Here is a 19,827-nt window from a genome sequence, read left to right on the forward strand (position 1 = left end):
CTAATTCATAGCCAGCCTGCATGTCAAAAACATAACCCATTTTTCATGAACTTGCATGGCGTATGAGAAACACCCCTCTCCTTTGACCCGGGTGGTGGGATATGGCTTCAGCTCTGTCCTGTGAATGAAAGGTCGTGGTACTCGTGAGTCATTGGCTTCCCAGCTGCACCCGCAGGACAGTTTGTGGTGACCGTGCTCTCACATCAGCTCCTCAGAGACGTCGTCGACGCGGCAGAAAAGGCTCCTAACATGGCTTCTGCTGCTTTGACTAACTCCAGCCGCCGCCTGCTCTGTCTGTGTGGACTCAGCCGCTGACCATGTTAACAGTCGCTCGACATTGACAAATAATGCTAACGCTGATCATTTGTTTGTTTCTCCATTTTGCAGTAATTACAGTAGTTCTGCGCGGACGGCCGAAGTACCCGACACAAGGCCCGTTCTCGCTGCTGATTGAGTTCGCCGAAAAGAGTTAGCACTAATAGGCCATTTGGACTTGAAGACGAAAAAAAAAAAAACTAAACGAAAACACTGATTTCCAGTCCAAACTGCTCTGCTTCCTTCTTACTTCTTTGAAAATGTGACGCCTATCGGAATGACACTCATTGTGCGTGCTGCTGCTGCTGGAAGCCAATTTCTCACAGGTCCAATGAACTGATCGCAAGTCTGACCAGAGGCTGCGATTGGCTAATCTGACCCTCCAGTGATAAGACAGGGGACGTGGGGTTGTTTCTCATTGTAAAGCTGTTTTGTCTGGTTTCATCTTATTATTATTATAATTTTTTTTTAGTTTATTGTTTTTGTTAATCTGTGCACTTTCACTTTCATTATATAGGAGTATAACAGACTATTATTAACCTATAGGAAAGCACAGTAGTACTACGGTTTGTGAGTCAGTCAGTTTAGGTTATAAGACTATAAGATTATACGTCCTCCTGAATCATCTGAACCTGAATAACAAACTATCTACTCAAGTAAAGGCTCCACAAACCTACTATTACGACTTTCTCCTCAAGATTTTATCCATCAAATAATCATTCTTAAACTGTTTTGTTACATCATGTGTTATGCTGTTCTTTTATGTTTGTTCTACTGCCATGTTCTATACAAAAAATCCAGGGTGATCAAATTCTGGGGTTTTTTCATGTATTTATTATTCCTAGGAATAGTTCAAAATAACGCAATGAAACTTGACAACGCTCTGACTCAAATAGGTAAGTTGTGTTTTGGGAAAAATTGGAGTGACGTGAGATACGCTTTTCCTAGCTTCTTACCGAGGGCGTTCAACTGAAACGGGGATCACTGACTTTCAGAATTCTCTGCAAGTGCGACGATTAAATTCCAAATTGGAATTGTTTCATTCTCTCTTCGTTTATCGTGCCAAATCTTGGTACACCGTTTAGGTTGAAAAGAATCAAGACTCGGAAATAAAGACAAGCCGTCACTGAGGAAGACGTAGTTGGGGCCATGGCTCTCTGTGCGAGCGCCGGGGTTTTGTTTTTGGTTTGTTTAGTTCTTCGTTTCTGACCAGTAGTGCCTTTCATTGTTTCGAGGGAGAATCTTAGACTAGAGTTTCATGCTTTGTTTTTTATAGGTGAGGATTTTGGGTTCAAAATGACTGTGAGCAGCAATAAGTGCAAAGGGAATTTTCCCCCGTCTGCATGAGTGAGATGATAGTTTTGAAATTAGCTCAATAAAACTGAAATTGTATTGAATTCTGCAGGTCAGTGATCCACTCAATTAATTCAGGGGTATTAAGAAAAGGTTGTTTTTTTTATCAAACTTTGGGAACCAAAAGAAGTCCCTTTGGCCTCCTGTCATTGAACAAAATGCTCCAAGCATCTCTAATGTGTTGGGGTAGATCAGTGTACTATTGGAAACATCTACGTATCTCTAGCATTGTTTGGTGAAGGTAATGTGATATCAATAGTATTGTTGAAAAAATGTGCAGAGAGCGCATTTTCTCTTTCTTTTTGTCCAATTTGAGTTTTCTTTGTTGGTTTTTTTTTTTTATTACTCTTGAATCTTTTTTTTTTTTTTTTTACATCATCTTTGAGCATTATGTTTTCAGGAAACAGAAAACAAAGTAAGCATCAACAAGCTTGAATAGTGCCATTATAGCCAAAGCTTGTTTGTTGAGGCGTTAAAGTTACCAATACGGAAGAGAAGCTAAAAAGAAAAAGTGCAATTCAGATACTGTTTTACATTGAAAAAAAAAACGAGAAAGTTTTCTGTTTGCTGGAAGCGATAGCATTGTGATAATAAAATTAGCTGTGCGAACTTTATATTGTCATATTGTGTTTCAGTATTGATCCATAATGAGAGTTTGATATCTTTATATGAAATAACGACTTCACCTGTATGTTGGTATTTATTTGAATTGTCATGCAGTACTGTATTCTTATCAATAATGTGCATTATGATTAGTGGCATATTGATTACAGCTAAATGTCATATGCATGTTTCTCAGTCATGGGACCTTTACACAGAATTGAAAACAAACATGGAAACTTTTGTCAGGGTGTTACAAAATATGGAGAGAAAAAAAAAACGAAAAGACAAAGTCTGATGTATTACTGCTGAACTAATCCTATGAAAGTGTTTGTTTGTTTTCCAGTAGAGAAGGTGGTATGTCTGTGTAAAGGTAGTCATACTGGCTAAAATCAATAAATGTGACTTAAGTTCCAGTGTGTGTGAGTGTTGTTATTTATAGCTCCCGCGCTGCAGCAGCAGGTGAAGGGTTAAACGGGGAAGGAGATGGTGTCTCCTCAGAGTGTTCCCATCTGGATGCGAGGGGCAGGGGAACTTCCCAGCTGTCTGAGCGGCTCCAGGACATGATCACATTTCACACAATGCACAAAAACACTTCCACCACCTAATCCCCCCCCACCCCCATCCAACCCTTCTCTCTCTCCTTCGCTCCGTCCTTTTTCTGCTGTCTCGCTTAAACCTCGCTCCTCCCTCTCCCTCCTCGGCATTTCTCCATTTCCCATTTCTTTTCCTTTCCTCCCTGCCTCTTGGAGATACACCCACGCACTGATCGAAGCCGCTTTCTTTTGACCTTTGCAGCGCCCGGCACTTCCTGTCCAGGCTCTGGAGGCCAGTGCTCTGTCCAATTAATGCTGCAGTCGCTTGTTTTTTTGCCAGTCGTTAAAAATGGAGAAATACTGTTGGGTTCTTTTAAAAACAGGACATACTTCTGGACTTTTGTGAGTATCATGGGATGTGCAAGTGCAAATACAAGTCATCCTAAATTAGCAATGAGAAGCAAAGGGTGAACATAGTATTAGAATACACTGGTAAAGTACAGATACTACAGTGCATCCCAACCTTTTTTGACAGATAAGACTCCCATCACCGGTGAGATCAAGCACATTTTCCTGGACAACACTTATCATGTTCCATATGTGTTCTTCTAAATCTGATTTTAAACTGGATGCTATCTAACATTATTAATTATATAAAACTGGATGTTATTACATTTATACTGTAAGACATAGCCCTCCATCCATTTTCTATACCCTTCTATACTATCCCTTGCGGGGTTGCAGGGGGGCTGGAGCCTATCCCAGTGGTCAACGGGCAAGAGGCGGGGTACACCCTGAACCGGTCGCCAGTCGATTGCAGGGCAACATATACAGACAGACAACCATTCATGCTCGCACTCAGGTCAAGAGTCACCAATTAACCTAATGAGCATGTTTTTGGTTTGTGGGAGGAAGAGAGAACCCATGCAAGCACAGGAAGAACATGCAAACTTCACACAGAAAGGCCCCGCCCGACCCGGGGATCGAACCGGCGACCTTCTTGCTGTGATGCACGCACACTACCTGCTGCACCACCGTGCCGCCCTGCAAGACATAGCAATCCTGCAATTGTCTTTGTTTAGATTTTCCCCCTTTTTTATAGGTTTGGTCAAGTCTGTGTTCATACCACTGGAAGTGGCAAAAGCTGAATATTTCAACCGTTTATCCAGAAGCTTTTACAGTCTCATTTGAATTTTCTGCTCTCTTGCTAACTAGTCTCCACACACTCTCAATCACAGCGTGTGATGTTCAATTGTTAGGGCTGACTCATCTCCGTCAGGGGTGTCTCCTGTGCTGACGACGCATTGTAGCGGTTATTATAACAAATTCTGCACATACCCCCTGGCGTGTGCAGAACTCTGGTTGGGAATTACTGATTTAAATATTACTCAGGCAAAAATGAGCTGACGTGACTGACTGCAAACAATGCTCTTATGAAGACTCCTCTGACACAGCTCCAAGCCGTAAAAGGGCAAGAGTGTCATTCTGATTTAAACCATTTCTACTGTTTGGCTCTAACAGACAATTCCTGTTCAGTTCAGAGAGGCTCTACAAAGTGGCAACCATCTGTTTTTTATTACATAAATGGTCAGAGGCAGCTCCCGCTAATCCGGAGTCAGAAAGGTGAAGTTGTAGGGGGTTTCTGAAGCTATTTGACCATCTGACAAACAGCTCTGATAGAGTATGCTGACCCTTTCAGAAAGATTTATCAGAGATGATCTTGAATGAGCCTTAACAGCAAACTGGACCTTCCCAAATGTATGAAATGTATAAATATGATCAATTGTAAAAGAAGGATCCAAACTAAAGCTGCAGCAGCTGAGATATCAGAACTTTTAGTCCCTGGTGTGAGTCAAATGCCAAAAAACACTGGATACTACATCTCCCATGATGCAACTCAATAGGTCATTTCAGTAAACTGAGCTTCATATCTAAAATAAGTTTGAATGAATGCACAACTGCTGATTTTAGACTGTGCTCGCAAACATAGATAAGATAGCATTTCAGTTACGAGAAAACTGAACTCTGTGACCTTCTGTCAGATATGATCGTCCCTGCTTCGATGTTAACGCCTCCTCGTCCTCTCAGGATTAAAAATAACCTGGAATCAGTGACATTCATCATCATGACACCCACACTATACAGTGAAACCAGTTGCTGCCATTTGCCATATGCCTCGCTGATTGAATTTGAATGGCAGCGTATTAATGAGTGCCAGAGGGAAGAGATGTCATTTCACTGACATCACTGTGGCAACAGTGGAGCCTTTGTTGGAGGCAGTCTCCTCTTATATCCCCTCCATCCGGGACCCAACTGGCAGAGGAAAATATGGGTCAGTGGGATTCATTCCATGGCACCAGTCCTGCTCTATTAATATGCAGGTGTTGTGATTAAACTCTGGATAGAGGAGGATTCGTACAGCAGCGCAGCTGTCTCTTATTCCAGCTGATGCAATATTACATTTCACCACTTGGTGTCCCCATCGTACAGTTATTGATATCTTCATAAGCAGTCTGAGTCCATGAAAGTTACTTCAAGGTCTAGTGCTGGCCTTAAAAGAGCCAGTGTGTGTGTGTGTGTTTTCTCTTACAAAGAGTCTTCTTTATGTGTATCAGCCAGCGCTGTCATGTGGTGAATCCATGTGGAGCCTAAAGGGACAGAGAGCCCCGATCAGCTGATCTGGAGCAGCAGTATTAAATCAACAACACCACACATGCCTCACATGGATTTGCTTCAAACACACACACAGAAAGACACACACACACACACACACACACACACACACTTCTCTATTGGAGCAGAAATAATACCACTGAGGATGTTAACAAATTTATGACCTGCGGAGTGTGAGCTCAGCCTCATGATGCATTAAAACATTCCTTAGGCCTGACACTGGACGCAGGGTGTGAGTGTCCTCCCATCTGTGACTCATGTATTATCTCCACAGAACTGTTGTGGTGTGGTCTCAAAATGCCAGGTTACCGCAGTTTCTTCTGTGACAAATAACAGATGAGGTGTTGATTCAATCAGTGTGAGGCTTTAATTTGCACCTGAAAAGGAGGCAACGAACAAGGACTGGCACCTGAGTCTAGAGTGTGATCAGTCATCAGATTGGGGCATTTACACCGTGAGGGTTTCACATAAGTGTAAAAGGCACGATGTAGCTCATCTCACACTTATCTCTGTCGACTTTCGCACCTATCTTTCAGCATGGCTGCTCATCTGCCACTTTCCTAATTGTCTTTTTTCACATATCTCACTCCGTCCTCACCTTCCCCCGTCTCCCCTTCATTCCCTTCCTCCCCGCTCTGTGAATGCTGTTGTTTCATTCTGCTCTGTGGTTATGACTGCAGGAGCCCCAGGGAAGTGGAGGAGAGGATGTATCCCAGGGGGCTGTTTGGTGTTCTGCTTTCTGTGGACCAGCATGCCCCAGATGGGCTGACAGGCACTCGGAGGCACCAACGGGGGCACCGGGCCTCTGGTCTATTTAAAACACAAGTTCAGTCATCCACAAAACACTTGGCCTTTCAGACTCTGCATTGACGTGTTCAGAATGATTCTCCAAAGCAAAGAAGAAAAACGGTTAAAGCAAGAGGAAGAATGTGTATTCTATTCTTGTAGTTGCTTGTGTCTGCAACCTTCGTGATTAGTGTGCAGCCGGTGAGCCAGTCTAAATGTGGGGAGAGGTGATTTATTGATACAGCTTATTAGAGAGGAGTACAGGTCAATGAAGTGGCCTATAGCCTGGCCAGCAGCCAGACAGGCAGCTATTCTCATTAGAGACCCTGCTGTTGTCTGTGTTGATCTGAGGCAGATGAAACGCGTGCAGCAACAGCGCCGGCCACAAAAGGGGTTAATGATGCGTAGCTGAGTCGACACGGGTCTTCAAAAGATGGGGGGGTGGCTGCGCAGATAGACAGACGCAGTGAGGGGTAAGGAGGGTTGGTGGCCACACAGTCATGCTGCTGAAGATTGGTGGAAAACATTGTTGAGGAAATACAAACAAGCAGTGGTGGAAGAAGCACTTAGATCCTTTCCATGAGTAAAAGTCCCATCAAATATACTGCATTACAAGTAAAAGTCCTGCATTCAAACCTTTCTTAAGTACAGAAGTACTAGCACCGAAATGTACTTCAAGTATCAAAGTAAAAGCATGAATTCTGCAGAAAAGTGGACCCTGTGACTGATATACTACCATATATGACAGTATGAGAATGTTACTGATGCATCAAGGTGCAGCATTTTACCATCATAGCTGGCTGAGGTGGAGCTGGTCAGGTTGTTTAGTCCAGCGGTTCAGAATGGGAATGGGGCCACGAGATAAATCTGAGGTGTCATGAGGTGATTAATTAGGGTCAGAGGAAGGAAAAAACAAAAAGCAGCTATGCAAATTTCTATTCATGCAGTTGATTTTTCTCCAATCTGGATGTTTTTGATTAAATATTGGGTGATTTTACTTCTTTGGCCTCAAACAGTTATTAAAACGAAACACCTAAGAAACTGAAATCATTTCTTGGTGGAAATACAATCGTCTCATTGACATCAGGTGACATGGGACAACTAGACACAAGACAAAAAATTCTAATTCTATAATCTATAATTCTGCATTCTAATCTATTATTTTATCATATGTCTTTATGTAACCTGAAAAGTAATTATTGTGGTTTAATAAATGCAATAAAAAAATGAAATTTACATCTGAAATGTTGTGGCGTAGAGATATAAAGGAAAATACTGCCTCAAAACTGTACCGAAGTACAGTACTTGAGTAAATGTACTCAGTTACTTGCCACCATCGCAGACAAAAATGTCACACAGCTGACTGGAGGCACCACAGCTGACCCTTAATGGCTGCAGCATGTCAAGCTCTGCATCGCTTTCATGGTAATATAACCAAATGCTCCCAGACTTTGAACTTAAAACAAACAGGCCACGCACAACAGAAACAGCATTTAATGGCAATAACAATCTGCAAATTCAACATTTGCTTTCTCCTTCTGTCAGTTCCTTATTACTGTGCACAGTGAGTCACAGGGGCAGCATCCACCCAGCAGTCTGGAAACTCAAGATAATCAATTAAAAGATCTGGAGAAAGCCTGAGCAGTGACATGGAAATGCGGTGCCAGTTAGCATTCGTGTTCCAGGGCTCTTTTTCCACACTAATAGGCAGCTGTGGAGTTTTCAAAGCAGAGCTATCTCTCGAAATAGACCTCATCCTTTTCATGACTTCACGTGACATCCCATGTCATGCCTCTGTGTGCCGATGGGCACATCATGTCTGTGAATGCAACACCACGGTTTAGAGAGCAGAGTCAGCTACTCAGGCCGCTGCGTTAAAGTCTAATAAAGAGCTGCTGGATAAAATCAACTTTTATCCTGATGCTTATCTTTCATTCTGGCTCTCGCACTCAATGAATGGGGCTGTCGTGCGCTCGCGTCGCATCGGGAGCGCGCATTGTCTTTTTTTCCCCCCCAGCGGCACAGAGGAAAGAGTTCTGTATCTGGAGAGGGAGGAGAAAGGGACTACATGAAGGACTACAGTGCTCTTATTCTGCACACAAAATGACCGGGGTAAAAAGCGTCCGTCGGGATACCATGAAGCGCTCTTAGTGTGTGCGAGTGTGTTCTCCTGTTTTTTCGGCGAACAGGAAAAAGGGGGCTCCGAAGTGGACGCGCTCCTCCGAGTTTCGTACGCTGGAGCCGCCGCTGTTGCCAGTTTCTCTGAGAAAAAGACGGATTCAGCAGAGAAAGACCGGAGACGAACTTTGTGCAAGATGCAGGGAGTTTCAGCCACTGGTAAGTGAGCGGCTCTTCCCAACAAAGGCCGATCCCCTCCTCTCTGTCTTCTTTAAAAAAAACTCCCTGTTGTCTTAAAGGTTCTCTTAAGTTGTTTCCAAACGGCCACGGCTCGGATTGCGCACAGGATTTGAATTCCAAAATGCTTGCGCCAGCTGTCAACGGGGCAGCTGCAGGCCTGCATCAACTCCAAAACAACGCGAAGAGTTGTGTTTGCTCGCTTCACAGACGCTCTTAGATGAGCATTAATGGTCTGTCGGGAAGCTGGGGCTGAGAATAGGAGCAAAGCCGTGCCAAACCCTGAGAAAAGGGGATCTGACCTCACAATTGCCCCAGTCTGACGCAGGGCTCCTCACACACACACACACACACACACACACACACACACACACACATGTGTATATGACTGGAAATCAAACAGTAACCACAGTGAGAATGCTGTGATAATGACGATCAGGAGAGGAGTCATTCATCCTGCCTGTGTAGTGTGTGTGTTTGTATGTGTTTCTCATGTTGTGGGGACATTGACCTGTGTACACATTGTAGGGACTTCTCTTTTTCCTTATGGAGACAAAACACAAGTCCCCATAAGGTCAATCATTATAATTTAGGGTTAAGGTTGGGCCCTCAAGGAAATGAGTGTAAGCCTGTGTAATGTCCTCAAAAGTGATGGAAGCACAACCGTGTGTGTGTGTGTGTGTGTGTGTGTGTGTGTGTGTGTGTGTGTGTGTGTGTGTGCACCAGCTACATTGTCTCTGTGTGGAATGGGATTTGAGTGGCAGAGAGGGTGTGTGTGATGCGGAGCTCATGAGATTAGAGATGTGTTGAAAGTGTCTGCAAGTTTGTCCGTCCATCTGTCTGGGAGGATGGTGGGAGGACTGCTCTGTGTTTGTGGAGGAGCGCGTGTCAGTGTGCGGTTTACTCTCTTGTGTTGCTTGCAGAGATATTTTTAATTATGAGACACATTTCTCAATTGCAGCTCTGCTCTACCACACAATCATCAAGGAGGCGGGGGGCTTTTTTTTTTTTTCTTTTGTTTTTCTTTCTTTCTAAAGCGACTGTTCCTTATTTGCCGTGTCCAGATCATTGTTCACATGTTATGCGTAGTATCTTGCGTGGTGCTGACCTGACAGATCTGGGGCGTTTGGCTTAATATTCCTATCAGCTAACCACAATGAGTTACTGTGAGAACCAAACTCCATAGAAAATTTGTCTGATTCTTAAGATCCTTGACAGAGGCCTCAGAATAAAGTGCTAGCATGCAGACAAAGAAGGGAGGGGGGAGGGTATAATAGAGAGTGATAGAGATGAAGTGCTGATGGGACGATATCAGGCTGCAGCAGAGGTGAGCTATGCAGAGAGAGAAAGAGCGCGTGTTTGTTGTGAGACTCGGGGGAGGAATCGATCTGCCGTCCTCCTGGCTGACTTTCTTTTTCCGGCAGTCCAGCAGTGTATCGTTTCTCTCCCACACACACACGCACACACTCATTCCCAAGGCCTTGCTCTTTTTTTTGCAGTTCCCTCTTTCTCTCCCACACTGTCCCAGATCAATCTCTGCCCCCTCATCCCGCTGCCTGCCTCAAACCCCCTCCCCAATACACACACACACACACACACACACACTGCTCCAATGCTCGCTGCGACTGCCGTCAGATGAAATATATCTAATTTTTTCTCCTTTCTGAAGTTCCCCTCAACTCTATTCCTTCCACATGGGAACCGAAGCAGCCCGTGCACTCTCTAATGCTTATTTTTGTGTTTATGATGGGAGGGTCAAAAGGGTTGTGGGCTGCTCGCATCGAATCGTTGAGGAATCTATTAAAATAAACCACATCACAAATAAACTGCGGTGGGATAGATAGCATGCCTCTCAGTTTGAATTCCACCTCAGCCGTCAGACTTGTTTCCAGCTCCGCAAACTCCTCCGTCAGTCCTCGCTCCGTCCGTCGGGGTGGAAGCCTCCTCTGCAGATGTAGAACAATGGTGGTCCACTTGTGCCAGCTAGATGCTCTGGCATGGATGTCCTGGCTGGCTGTGTAGGTTATTTATTATTAACAAAGGCTATTGGGCCTGTCTCTGTTTAACCAAGCCAATGTAAACATCTCCCCTCTCTGTTAGATAAACACAGAGCACAGGAGTTAGGGAGGAGGACGGTGAGAATATTATCTGCCCAGCTCTCCTTGTTCTCACTTATCACTATTGTTTTTAGCTCAGATCGCCCTGCTGTTTCTCACTCTTATGAACTTTGTTGACTGCCGCAAGTCTTTTTGTGAGATTGGCTCACTCGTCAGTTTACCCTTGACTGGTCAGGACCAAAGTTCTCCATGCAGACCCATACTGCTCCATGTTAACAGGCGGCATTGGTAAGAAATAGTGGGCGGAAGGAGTTTTGGTTGAAATGGTTATAATTATACAGCCCCTTGTGGGTTAATCCAGTCCTACTTATACAAAATACAGTAGTATGAAAGTAATAAAGAACTGTTTTGAACCACTAGGAAGTAGTTTCTCTTTCCATATGAGGAGTAAGTAATGGAAGACACACATTTTCCACTTTCCGTACATCCCCTCTGATATTAGCGGTGCTAGCTGTTTTGGTTGTATGTAGCCTGCTTCTTATTTTCAGATATAAGCTCAGGGCCTCAGTGAGTCTGCGAAGGTGCTGTTTCTCGGCTTTAAACTTTTTGAGATGTTTCTTTTGCAAAAAACAACTGGTTGCAGTGACTTTGAGCAGCATGTCGATGTCCTGTTTCAATGGTTTGGTACCATCACCTTTACAGAGGCCAGAACCTGCACTGCGGCTCATCATATTGCGATTATTTTGACAGATATTGCATTTCATTTTCATAAAGACTAAAAAAAAAAAATAATGATGATGTGACTTTTCCTGTGGTCTTTATCATACAAGCATGTTCCCCTATGTCTGGAGAGTATGATTTGGCTATTGCACTTAGTCATATTGATATTTCAATTAGATCAATATGGCTAGATTAGAATTAACCCTTCAGGCCGAACCTATGCTACAGCCAGAGATGCTGCACAGAAGGACCGGACAAGCTCTTTGTTTTTTGCCAAGAAATAGCTCCAACAAATACTTTCACCTGGAATCAGAAATTGTCATAAATTTTTCATAGCTGTTACATGTTAAACACATGAAAAAAAGCACATTGATTAGTCAGTTTTAGAGGTGTTGGTGGGTCTTTTATCTTAGGACAGAGCAAGCTACGCAGCCAAGATAAGCTAAGCATGTCCTGACACTGGCTCCATACTTAACGCACAGATGTGAGGTCGATACTCTCATCTATTTCTTATAATTGAGTGCATTTCATTAAAAGTTGACTCTTGTGTTCTGCTCCGTCGGTGTTGCAGACAGCAGAGTCACAGTGCTCACTGTACAACGGCTAAAGTGTTTCTAAATGACTTCAGACATACCTTTGGCACTTCTCTATTGTCACTTGGCCAATAGTATCGAGCATGAGCTGAGCTCTGGCCTTTATCACTGGAAGATCAGTCTTACCACTTGAGATAGATCAGCCACCATCATTGTACACACTGTTAGCTCTTAAACAAACAATCCACTGTTGTGCAAATGGGTGATTTTGGAGTTAGGGTTTTTCAAGGTGACCAACAGACCAGTCACCCAACATCTCCGTGTATTCCTGTAAGCGCCGCTCTCGAACATCCCCTGCATTTCTCGGCTCCTCCGTCTCCCTGTCTCATTCTGTTTGCATGCGTTTGTGAGACAGCGTGAGTCAGTTCCAGGGCCATTCAGAAGCTTCAGGCTCGTTCCTGGCCTGCCTGAGTGTCACATTGATTTTCCTAATGGTGGTCATGTGTGGTTCCTGCTGCTGCTGCAAAGGCTTCAGCTAGGCACTGCAGTTTGTGTGTGTGTGTGTGTGTGTGTAGAAAGCAGACCTCTGACATGATTGACCCCTTTTCTGACAGGCAAATTTTTAGCATTTTTTTTTTCCTGCATTGCCTGTCCTGACGGAGTCATCTTAAAGTCTTTGCCTGAGCTTTCAGATGCGCTGTAATGTCAGTCAGCATGTCAAGTTGTCAGCAGACAAGTACTGTAATAGGCGAATGATCATGCAGCAGGATCACGACTTTACGCAACATTAAAACTGAACTGGGCGGGATGTGTTTTGAAGCAGCTCCTACTACCTACAGCAAATGGTTTGTGGCGTTATACTGACACACCTGTTTAACAGGTTTTCGAGTCATTTGCAGGCGCGCTGCTTTGACGAGAGTGGTTTAAAATGTGGTGGAGAATTGTTGCATCAATATGTAATTATATCGCAATTGTTACTGCGTGCTGCAAATGAAGCAGTGTTGTCACACTGACACACCTAACCGTTCTCTTTAGCTGGAAACAGCCTATAAGACCGAGGTGTTCTGAGCCTGTTTTAGATGTGACCCCTAAATATGAGATAATATCAGCTTCTGACCCCTCATCATGTGTCATGACTTCAACATGCATGAGTTCAACAAAGGACTTGTTCTGGAGCCCCCTAGAGTGTCCTGACCCCCCAGGCTGGGAACGAGTGCACAGAGATGATTTATTTTTTTATTATTTCTGTCACACAAGGCTCAAAATAATGCTGAAAGACTGCAGTTAGTAGAAAAATTATCTGCATTACAGTCGTAGCCGCAGTCGTAGCATTTGAATTCCTGTGATGCAACAAACAAGTTGGAGTTTTTAACAGCTGATTCATCTTTCAGCAGAGGCTTACTTTGGCGCCTGCGACGAAACAGCGAAGTTTTCAGAGCTGAGCCGAAGTATGCAGCGAGGTAGTGCCATGAAATTGCATATTTTAATTTAGAAATGGACGAATGACCTCACAGCCGCATCAGACGATCACAGCTACGCTCAGAGTTTTTGCAGATTAATAAGAGGGAGCTGGGCTGTGACAGCCATGAAAGCACGAGTCGAACGCTGTTTGGTATTAGGATGTTTCTGTTCAGAGTAGCAGTCTTTCCTGCACAATATGTTTATACTGGAGGTCTCTTGGCTTATAGTGGGGTCTGGCTGACACACTCGCACAAGCATATACACACACAGAAGGCGGAAGTGACCTAGTTTTCCTAAATGGTACCAACTGTTGAGGCCTTCTAGAAATGGACAGAATTACTTAATGTCACCCAGTTAAGGAGTGACATGTTAGATGTTGAGCATTACCCCAGAGAGACTAAATTAATCTCATCCCGGTCGTCTAGATGGAGCAAGTTGTATGTAAGCCAGATGCTGGTCTGCAGAACTTTTAAGCTTCTGCGAGGGGGAGTGCTCACAGAGGAGCTTTGACTCTGCTTGGTCTAAAAACGGGGAGGGGGGGGGGGGGGATCTGCAATTTTTCTGTGAGACCTGACAAAGAGAAGAGAGAAAGGGTTCAGTTCAGCAGCCTTTCACACCCGAAAAGTCTCGTGTTTGTGTCTCAGTCGCAGCACGGGAAGGTCAGTTTCTCCATAGCGCTTCTGTGTCTGTCTGTATGTGTGTCTCTTCTCCAGTCTGCTGTCTGTCTGGATCGGACCTACCCTGATGAGGGGGATTTTCCTGGGAAAGTCATATGGAAAGAAAAAAAAAATACAGAGCCTTAATAGTAAAAGCATGTTCCATTCTATTTCTCTCCCTTTGTGTGTGTGTGTGTGTGTGTGTGTGTGTGTGTGTGTGTGTGTGTGTGTGTGTGTGTGTGTGTGTGTGTGTGTGTATGTGCGTGTGCGTGCATTTTATGAGTTGAGCTCCTTTCTAGCACACTGAAGGCATTGTGTTTTTCTTCTCTGATCATCAGAAGAGCAGGCTCTCTGGAATCAGGGCTTCCTGTACACACTGGGGTGAGGCAGGGCAATCTGGAGAGGAGGGGGGCAGGGAGGAGGACGAGGGGGAAGAGGGGGAGAATGGGAGAGATAAAGCCAGGTGGAGGTCACCTCTAGGTTAGATGGCGGTGCTGGTTCACAGCTTTAATGGCAATGCAGAATCCTGAGTGTGAGGACTGACTCTTGAAAAAATTGTTTCATATTTGTGTCAACCAGAGCCCAGCTGACGTTGACATGGTCACAATTTTTTAATAACCAAATATAAGATAAGTCTGGTGATATTCTGAAATAATACATATTGTGTGTACATCCAAATCCATATATAGCTGTGCCATAGATCTCCATTGTTGTCCAAAAACTATTATAAACATCAGTGAGACATACCATTGTAGTGCATGACATGTTAATTCATGATGATGAGCATGGGCTCTGTAGTTATTCGTGGATCAGATACGCACACACTGTCGTGCTGCGGTAAATACTCTCACGTGCACCAAATCTGCAGCTGAAAATAGTCTCCAACAGATGCACTATTTCCTCCTGTCTGAGTAGTGTTTGCTGAAATCTGCAGCGCTGATATTCTTGTTCTGTCTTTAAAGATTTGCATCTTCAGTAGGATCAGATTGGCTTGGGCTGAGGCTGGGAAAGTCAGAAAGTATTGAGGTATGGACCGCTGCTACTTCCACCAGAAGCACACTGCTTGTACATACAATGCAAGCTACTCCTGTAGGAGTGTTACAGTTGTAATGGGGAAGCCGGTACTTCAGCAAGCTAACTAAGCTAAGCTAACATAAAACAGACCAACTCTGCCTCCCTCTTCATCCCCATCCTTCAGCACTCGCCTGTGTGTGAAAGCCAACTCCAGATTCACTTTCGTTTTGGACCAAGCTTCGTCCGCTTGGCGGCTCACCTCGCTATATTTGCATTTTTTCGGTGCTTTGTCCGTCATTTTCATAGCTCCCTCTTGGACTTGTGCTGCTTACAGTCTGGCACCTGGTGGCTACCTTTTTATAAAGCCCTGGCTTCACCTGCTTGCTGTTGTTGGCTTGGAGCTACACACCAACTTGCCCCAAGGTTGCAGCCAAGAAATATCCAGAACATGGTAAAATAAGAAGAAAAGAAGAAAATCCAGACAGAGGGCAGCTCTGCAGATAAATACACCACCACATACTTCTGTAACAGTCGACCGTAACAGATGACTGAGAGGGATTTTTTGGAAAAACCTGCATATTATACCTTTAGCAATAATAAAAAATATAGAATATCACCAGCCTTGCCCTTTAAGCAATCTTAATCAAGTTTGTTTATGTTATGTGCTTGTCAGTAGGCCAATTATTAGCATCTTTTTTGAAAATGGTGAAATACTGACTCAGAAATCCACAGTACTGGTTGGCCTCTTGTATCAACCATTTTCCAAAATGCATATTAGGTTTTTATATTAATCGTTTACAATTTTCTAGGCAGAAATTGGTTTCCCTTGGTTTCTCTGTGGTATAAAAATCTTCCAGGAATGCACCTGGCTTTTTTTTTTCCAGGGTTACATTATTGAGCAGCAGCTGTTGCAGAAGCCCCCCGCGGTCGTGCTTTCAAGGACGCTCATCTGAGATTTGATAGTCAGCTGCTGGGAAGTTCAGCATTAACAAGCCAACCAATAACTCTGACATCGTTAAAGGGATAGTGTGTGTTTGGTCATTCAGAGCGTCCCTAAACACACCGACAGCGGTAGATCAGTCCCAGCTTGCTTCCCCATGCTGATGATCTAACTTTGACAATAAAATCAATTACTCATCTCAAATCCCCGGAAGCTGATTTTTATACCACTGTAATGGGAAACCGGCGGCTGCCTGGAAGGTGGGAAATCAATCTAAACACTGATACGATGATATCTTGCGGAAGCTGATCGGCAGTAATCTAAACTGCATTTGCAACGTCATGCATGTTCCTTCCAGATAAATTTAGCCCACCTCTCCGCTCACTGAATCGCCGCACACACATTCCACCGTTCACATTAGCTCACCTGATGGAGCCATAAACCATGTTGTAAATGTCTTCCTAGTCTGGCTGATTGCAGCCAACAAAGGCAGCCTGTGTTGCATTCTCCACGCTCTCTCCCCTGGGTGCCCTCCCACCCCTCCACCCCCCCCGCTCTGCCCTTCTGTTGTCATTAACCATTGTCTCTCGCGCTCTCCCTTTCCGCTTCCTTCCTCTTTAAACCTGTATATTCTTGTTGTGGGCTAAATCGCACAGAGCGCCGCTGAAACCCAACACTTAACGACCTGCTTAACATTACTGACATTCTTTTTTAAAACTAGATGCTTTGCACTTCATGGTGGCACACACACACACACACACACACACACACACACACACACACACACACACACACACACACACACACACAGACTCTTTGCCTGTTAGTCAGCAGGAAACTCTTCCTTCCTTTCACCACCACCAGTCTTACCCCGACACAGATTAGCTCCTTTTTAAATGGCACGGCTGTTTGAACTCTGCCTTTATAAGGCATTGAGTGAAAGTCGTGTTGTTTGCAGCCTTTCTGGATTGGGCGCATGCATCTCATTACTACTGCAACGTGGTGTTTTGATGAGGAGGCATGCCGCTGTCAGTGGAAAAGCTTCGTGTTATGATTTATATGGACTCCAGATTTATCCGCCCTGACTAAAGTGGGTGCTTTGAGAGTCACCCGAAATCTAAGCTCTTTTTACAGTCGCTCATAAAATGCTGACTCATTAAATAAAGCAGAATAAACAACTTTTCCGACACAGTCCATGAGCGTCTGTCTTTAATTTATTTGAACATCATTTTATAGTGTCACAGACAGGGATTTTTATTGCCATGTTTTCCTAAAAAAAAAAAAAATCTGCACTGCTCTGCTGTGCTGAGTGTGCAACAGTTATTCAACCACTAGATGGCAATGTTACGTTATTTAGCTCTTGTTTCCACCCAGCAGCTGAAATAAGAGGAGACGATGACCTTCTCCTCAGTATGGATTTGAACCAATAATCCCTGAAAATTTCTTACAGTAAGAGCGTTTCAAGGTTCTCAATGTGGGGGTCAGGACCCCACAAGGGGTCGCAAAATAAATCTTAGCAACTGTGAGATGATCACAAGATAGGAAAAGAGAAAAACGTTATTTCTGCAACTCAAAATTATGCTTAGTTTTCCTTTTCTTGTGAGTTACTTGATGATTTAACCTCTTCAGGCCTACAAAAATACTCATAAAAACTATTGCTCTTTGGCTGAAGTGGTCACAGATAGAGACGTGCTACCACTGATGAGAGCTTGCAAGCAGACTGGCTTTTTTTTTACTTACATGATCACAAGCCAAAATGGTTGGGACCCCTGCTTCTTCTCTTATACCCATATTCTTAAAGATCCTTGAAACAGCTGCTGAAGAGTATACATGTGTTTTTAAGTTTTGTGCACTCAGGCCATCATTGCTGCCTCACTCTCTGTGATCCACACGGATCCGGAGCTCGGCGGCCGAGCTGCTCTCATTCTGGGTGACATCGAGGTGCTTCACACTGAAGGTCACCCTGGCAACAGCAGGCTGACTCTCCAGCGTCTCCTCTCCTTTCTCCTCTTATAGTCTACACAGCCCTTCAGCCATTTATCACGCTGTCCCCCTCTGCCTCTGTAATGACTTTTTGCAACAGGATAGCACCATTTTATGGGAGCAAGATCCTGGACTGACTTAGCGCCTTAATGGCTGCAGGGAAAAGGACACAGTAAGATGACTTGCATTTTCGACAGCAGTCGAGACCCCCCACCCCCCGCTCCCCATGCTAGGATGCGTCACCTAGATCCTCCCTTTGTTTTAAACCGTCACCCAGGGATTTGAACCTGTGAGCTTCCACGGCCACTTTCCCAGCATGCCTCGCAGCAGCCACGGCTCTCATCACAGGACAGTCATAACACCCTGCGCCTAATGAGGAGATGAGAGCTACATCCACACAGATGGATCCTGTTCCTGTGGCCCGTTGTGGATTATCTCGCTCAAACAATTATATCGCAGGCTTTCAGCATTTTTTTCTCTCTCTCGTCGAAGGCCCTAATTCCCTAACAAGCACTTCATTAGATTTACATCGATCCTGAAAGGTCAAAATGTAATAAAACAACAAACTGCCTCAGGCTGCTTGGCATCTGTGTTTTAGTGCATACACATGTGCGTGCGTGCATGTGTGTGTGTGTGTGCATACGTGCATGTCAGTTGATTCCCTGAAAGGCTCGCTGTTACGTGCCCGGAGCGCAATTGCTCCTTCCAAAAACATCCTTGAAATATGAAATGCATGTGTGGTAGGTTGTTAAACTGCCATCTATCACTGTGCAGCTCCTCAGAGTTGAATGATGAGTCTCATTAAGCGAGGACATACACACACACACACACACACACACACACACACACACACACACACACACACACACACACACACATATGTTGGCCTTCTGCAGCATGACTCTGCTGCTATATCTGTTTGTATTCAGCAAGCGCTAAACAAAAACAAAGCAGCTAGACGTGCGTCATCCTCCTCTAATCAATTTGACAGTTGCAAGAGTGTGCCAGCAATATACTTATAGGTAAAGCACTCATAAACACAACAAGCTTCAACCCTCTTACAGTAAGTAGCTTGTGGGCTCTGAATGGCAGTCAGTGAAGGATTGCATCATTGTTGTGTCTTATCCAGTAGAGGAAATATGCTGCTCTCAGTTTCAGTGTTTGTGATAGCCGAGCTGTCTGAGGCACGGATGTGTTGAGTCATTCACAACTGGAAGCTTTGGATGTTTTGCATTCTGCCTTCGTCCTCGCTGTTTTTATTGCTTTTTTTATGTTTAAATCACAAGCGTGTCACTGCAGCTGCCCCTTAAAGGTGACTGTAGCAGCATAAAAGTTGTTGGTGGGACACGTAGAAAGTACACGGTGCAGTATTTTATGTGAATTCATTTCTTATCAGTTCTGTCTCGAGGACAAATTAGCCTGCACGCACTTGAACGGGCCCTACAGATTTCCCTCCAGAGGACGCTCTGCTCGTAAACACAAGAGTAAAATGATGTCGGTTCAGCGGAGCATTGATCGTTTTTCACGCTGCTCTTTTGGGCGTGCTTAACTTGTGTGAAGCGTGTGATCCATCACGTCACATCTCTGCTGGTGACAAATGTCCTCTTGTGTATCCCTCGCGAGAGACGTTTCCACCCAACTCACATTCTCGAACGCACACATGCGCGGAGCCTCACCTTCATCCATCACCTGCTGACCCCCACAGACCTTTTCCCTCTTAATCGTGACACAATGCATGAAGCCCGAGCTTATAATTTTGGTTGCAGGTGTGCTGCGGTCAAGCTAAAATCCAGACGAATTAAGTGGGAATGATTTGTAGTTTAAAGGTCTGTTTCTGTGCAGAGC

At 44.4% G+C, this 19,827-nt stretch overlaps 2 protein-coding genes across 3 annotated transcripts in view; both read left to right on the plus strand.

Moving 5' to 3' along the window:
* LOC139335581 (protein bicaudal D homolog 2-like) overlaps nucleotides 1-2,684 on the plus strand; it is a 42,642-nt gene extending 39,958 nt beyond the window's left edge. The window contains exon 12 of one of the 2 annotated variants that reach the window (XM_070969244.1): nucleotides 388-2,205. Coding sequence is in view for 1 of the 2 variants with exons in the window: in XM_070969245.1 (XP_070825346.1) it covers nucleotides 388-390 (3 nt within the window). In the remaining variant the exon portion in view is untranslated. Of the gene's footprint in view, nucleotides 1-387 lie in introns of both variants that reach the window. The other variant, XM_070969245.1, reaches the window with a different exon arrangement.
* A 5,773-nt stretch (nucleotides 2,685-8,457) lies between these two features.
* The window catches only part of fgd (faciogenital dysplasia), a 58,125-nt gene continuing 46,755 nt past the window's right edge, over nucleotides 8,458-19,827 (plus strand). Inside the window, exon 1 of the mRNA XM_070968519.1 lies at nucleotides 8,458-8,600. Within this exon, the coding sequence (XP_070824620.1) occupies nucleotides 8,579-8,600 (22 nt within the window). The 5' untranslated portion in view covers nucleotides 8,458-8,578. The remainder of the gene's footprint in view (nucleotides 8,601-19,827) is intronic.

This window comes from Chaetodon trifascialis, chromosome 8 (genome assembly GCF_039877785.1).
Source record: "Chaetodon trifascialis isolate fChaTrf1 chromosome 8, fChaTrf1.hap1, whole genome shotgun sequence".
NCBI classification, from domain to species: domain Eukaryota; kingdom Metazoa; phylum Chordata; class Actinopteri; order Chaetodontiformes; family Chaetodontidae; genus Chaetodon; species Chaetodon trifascialis.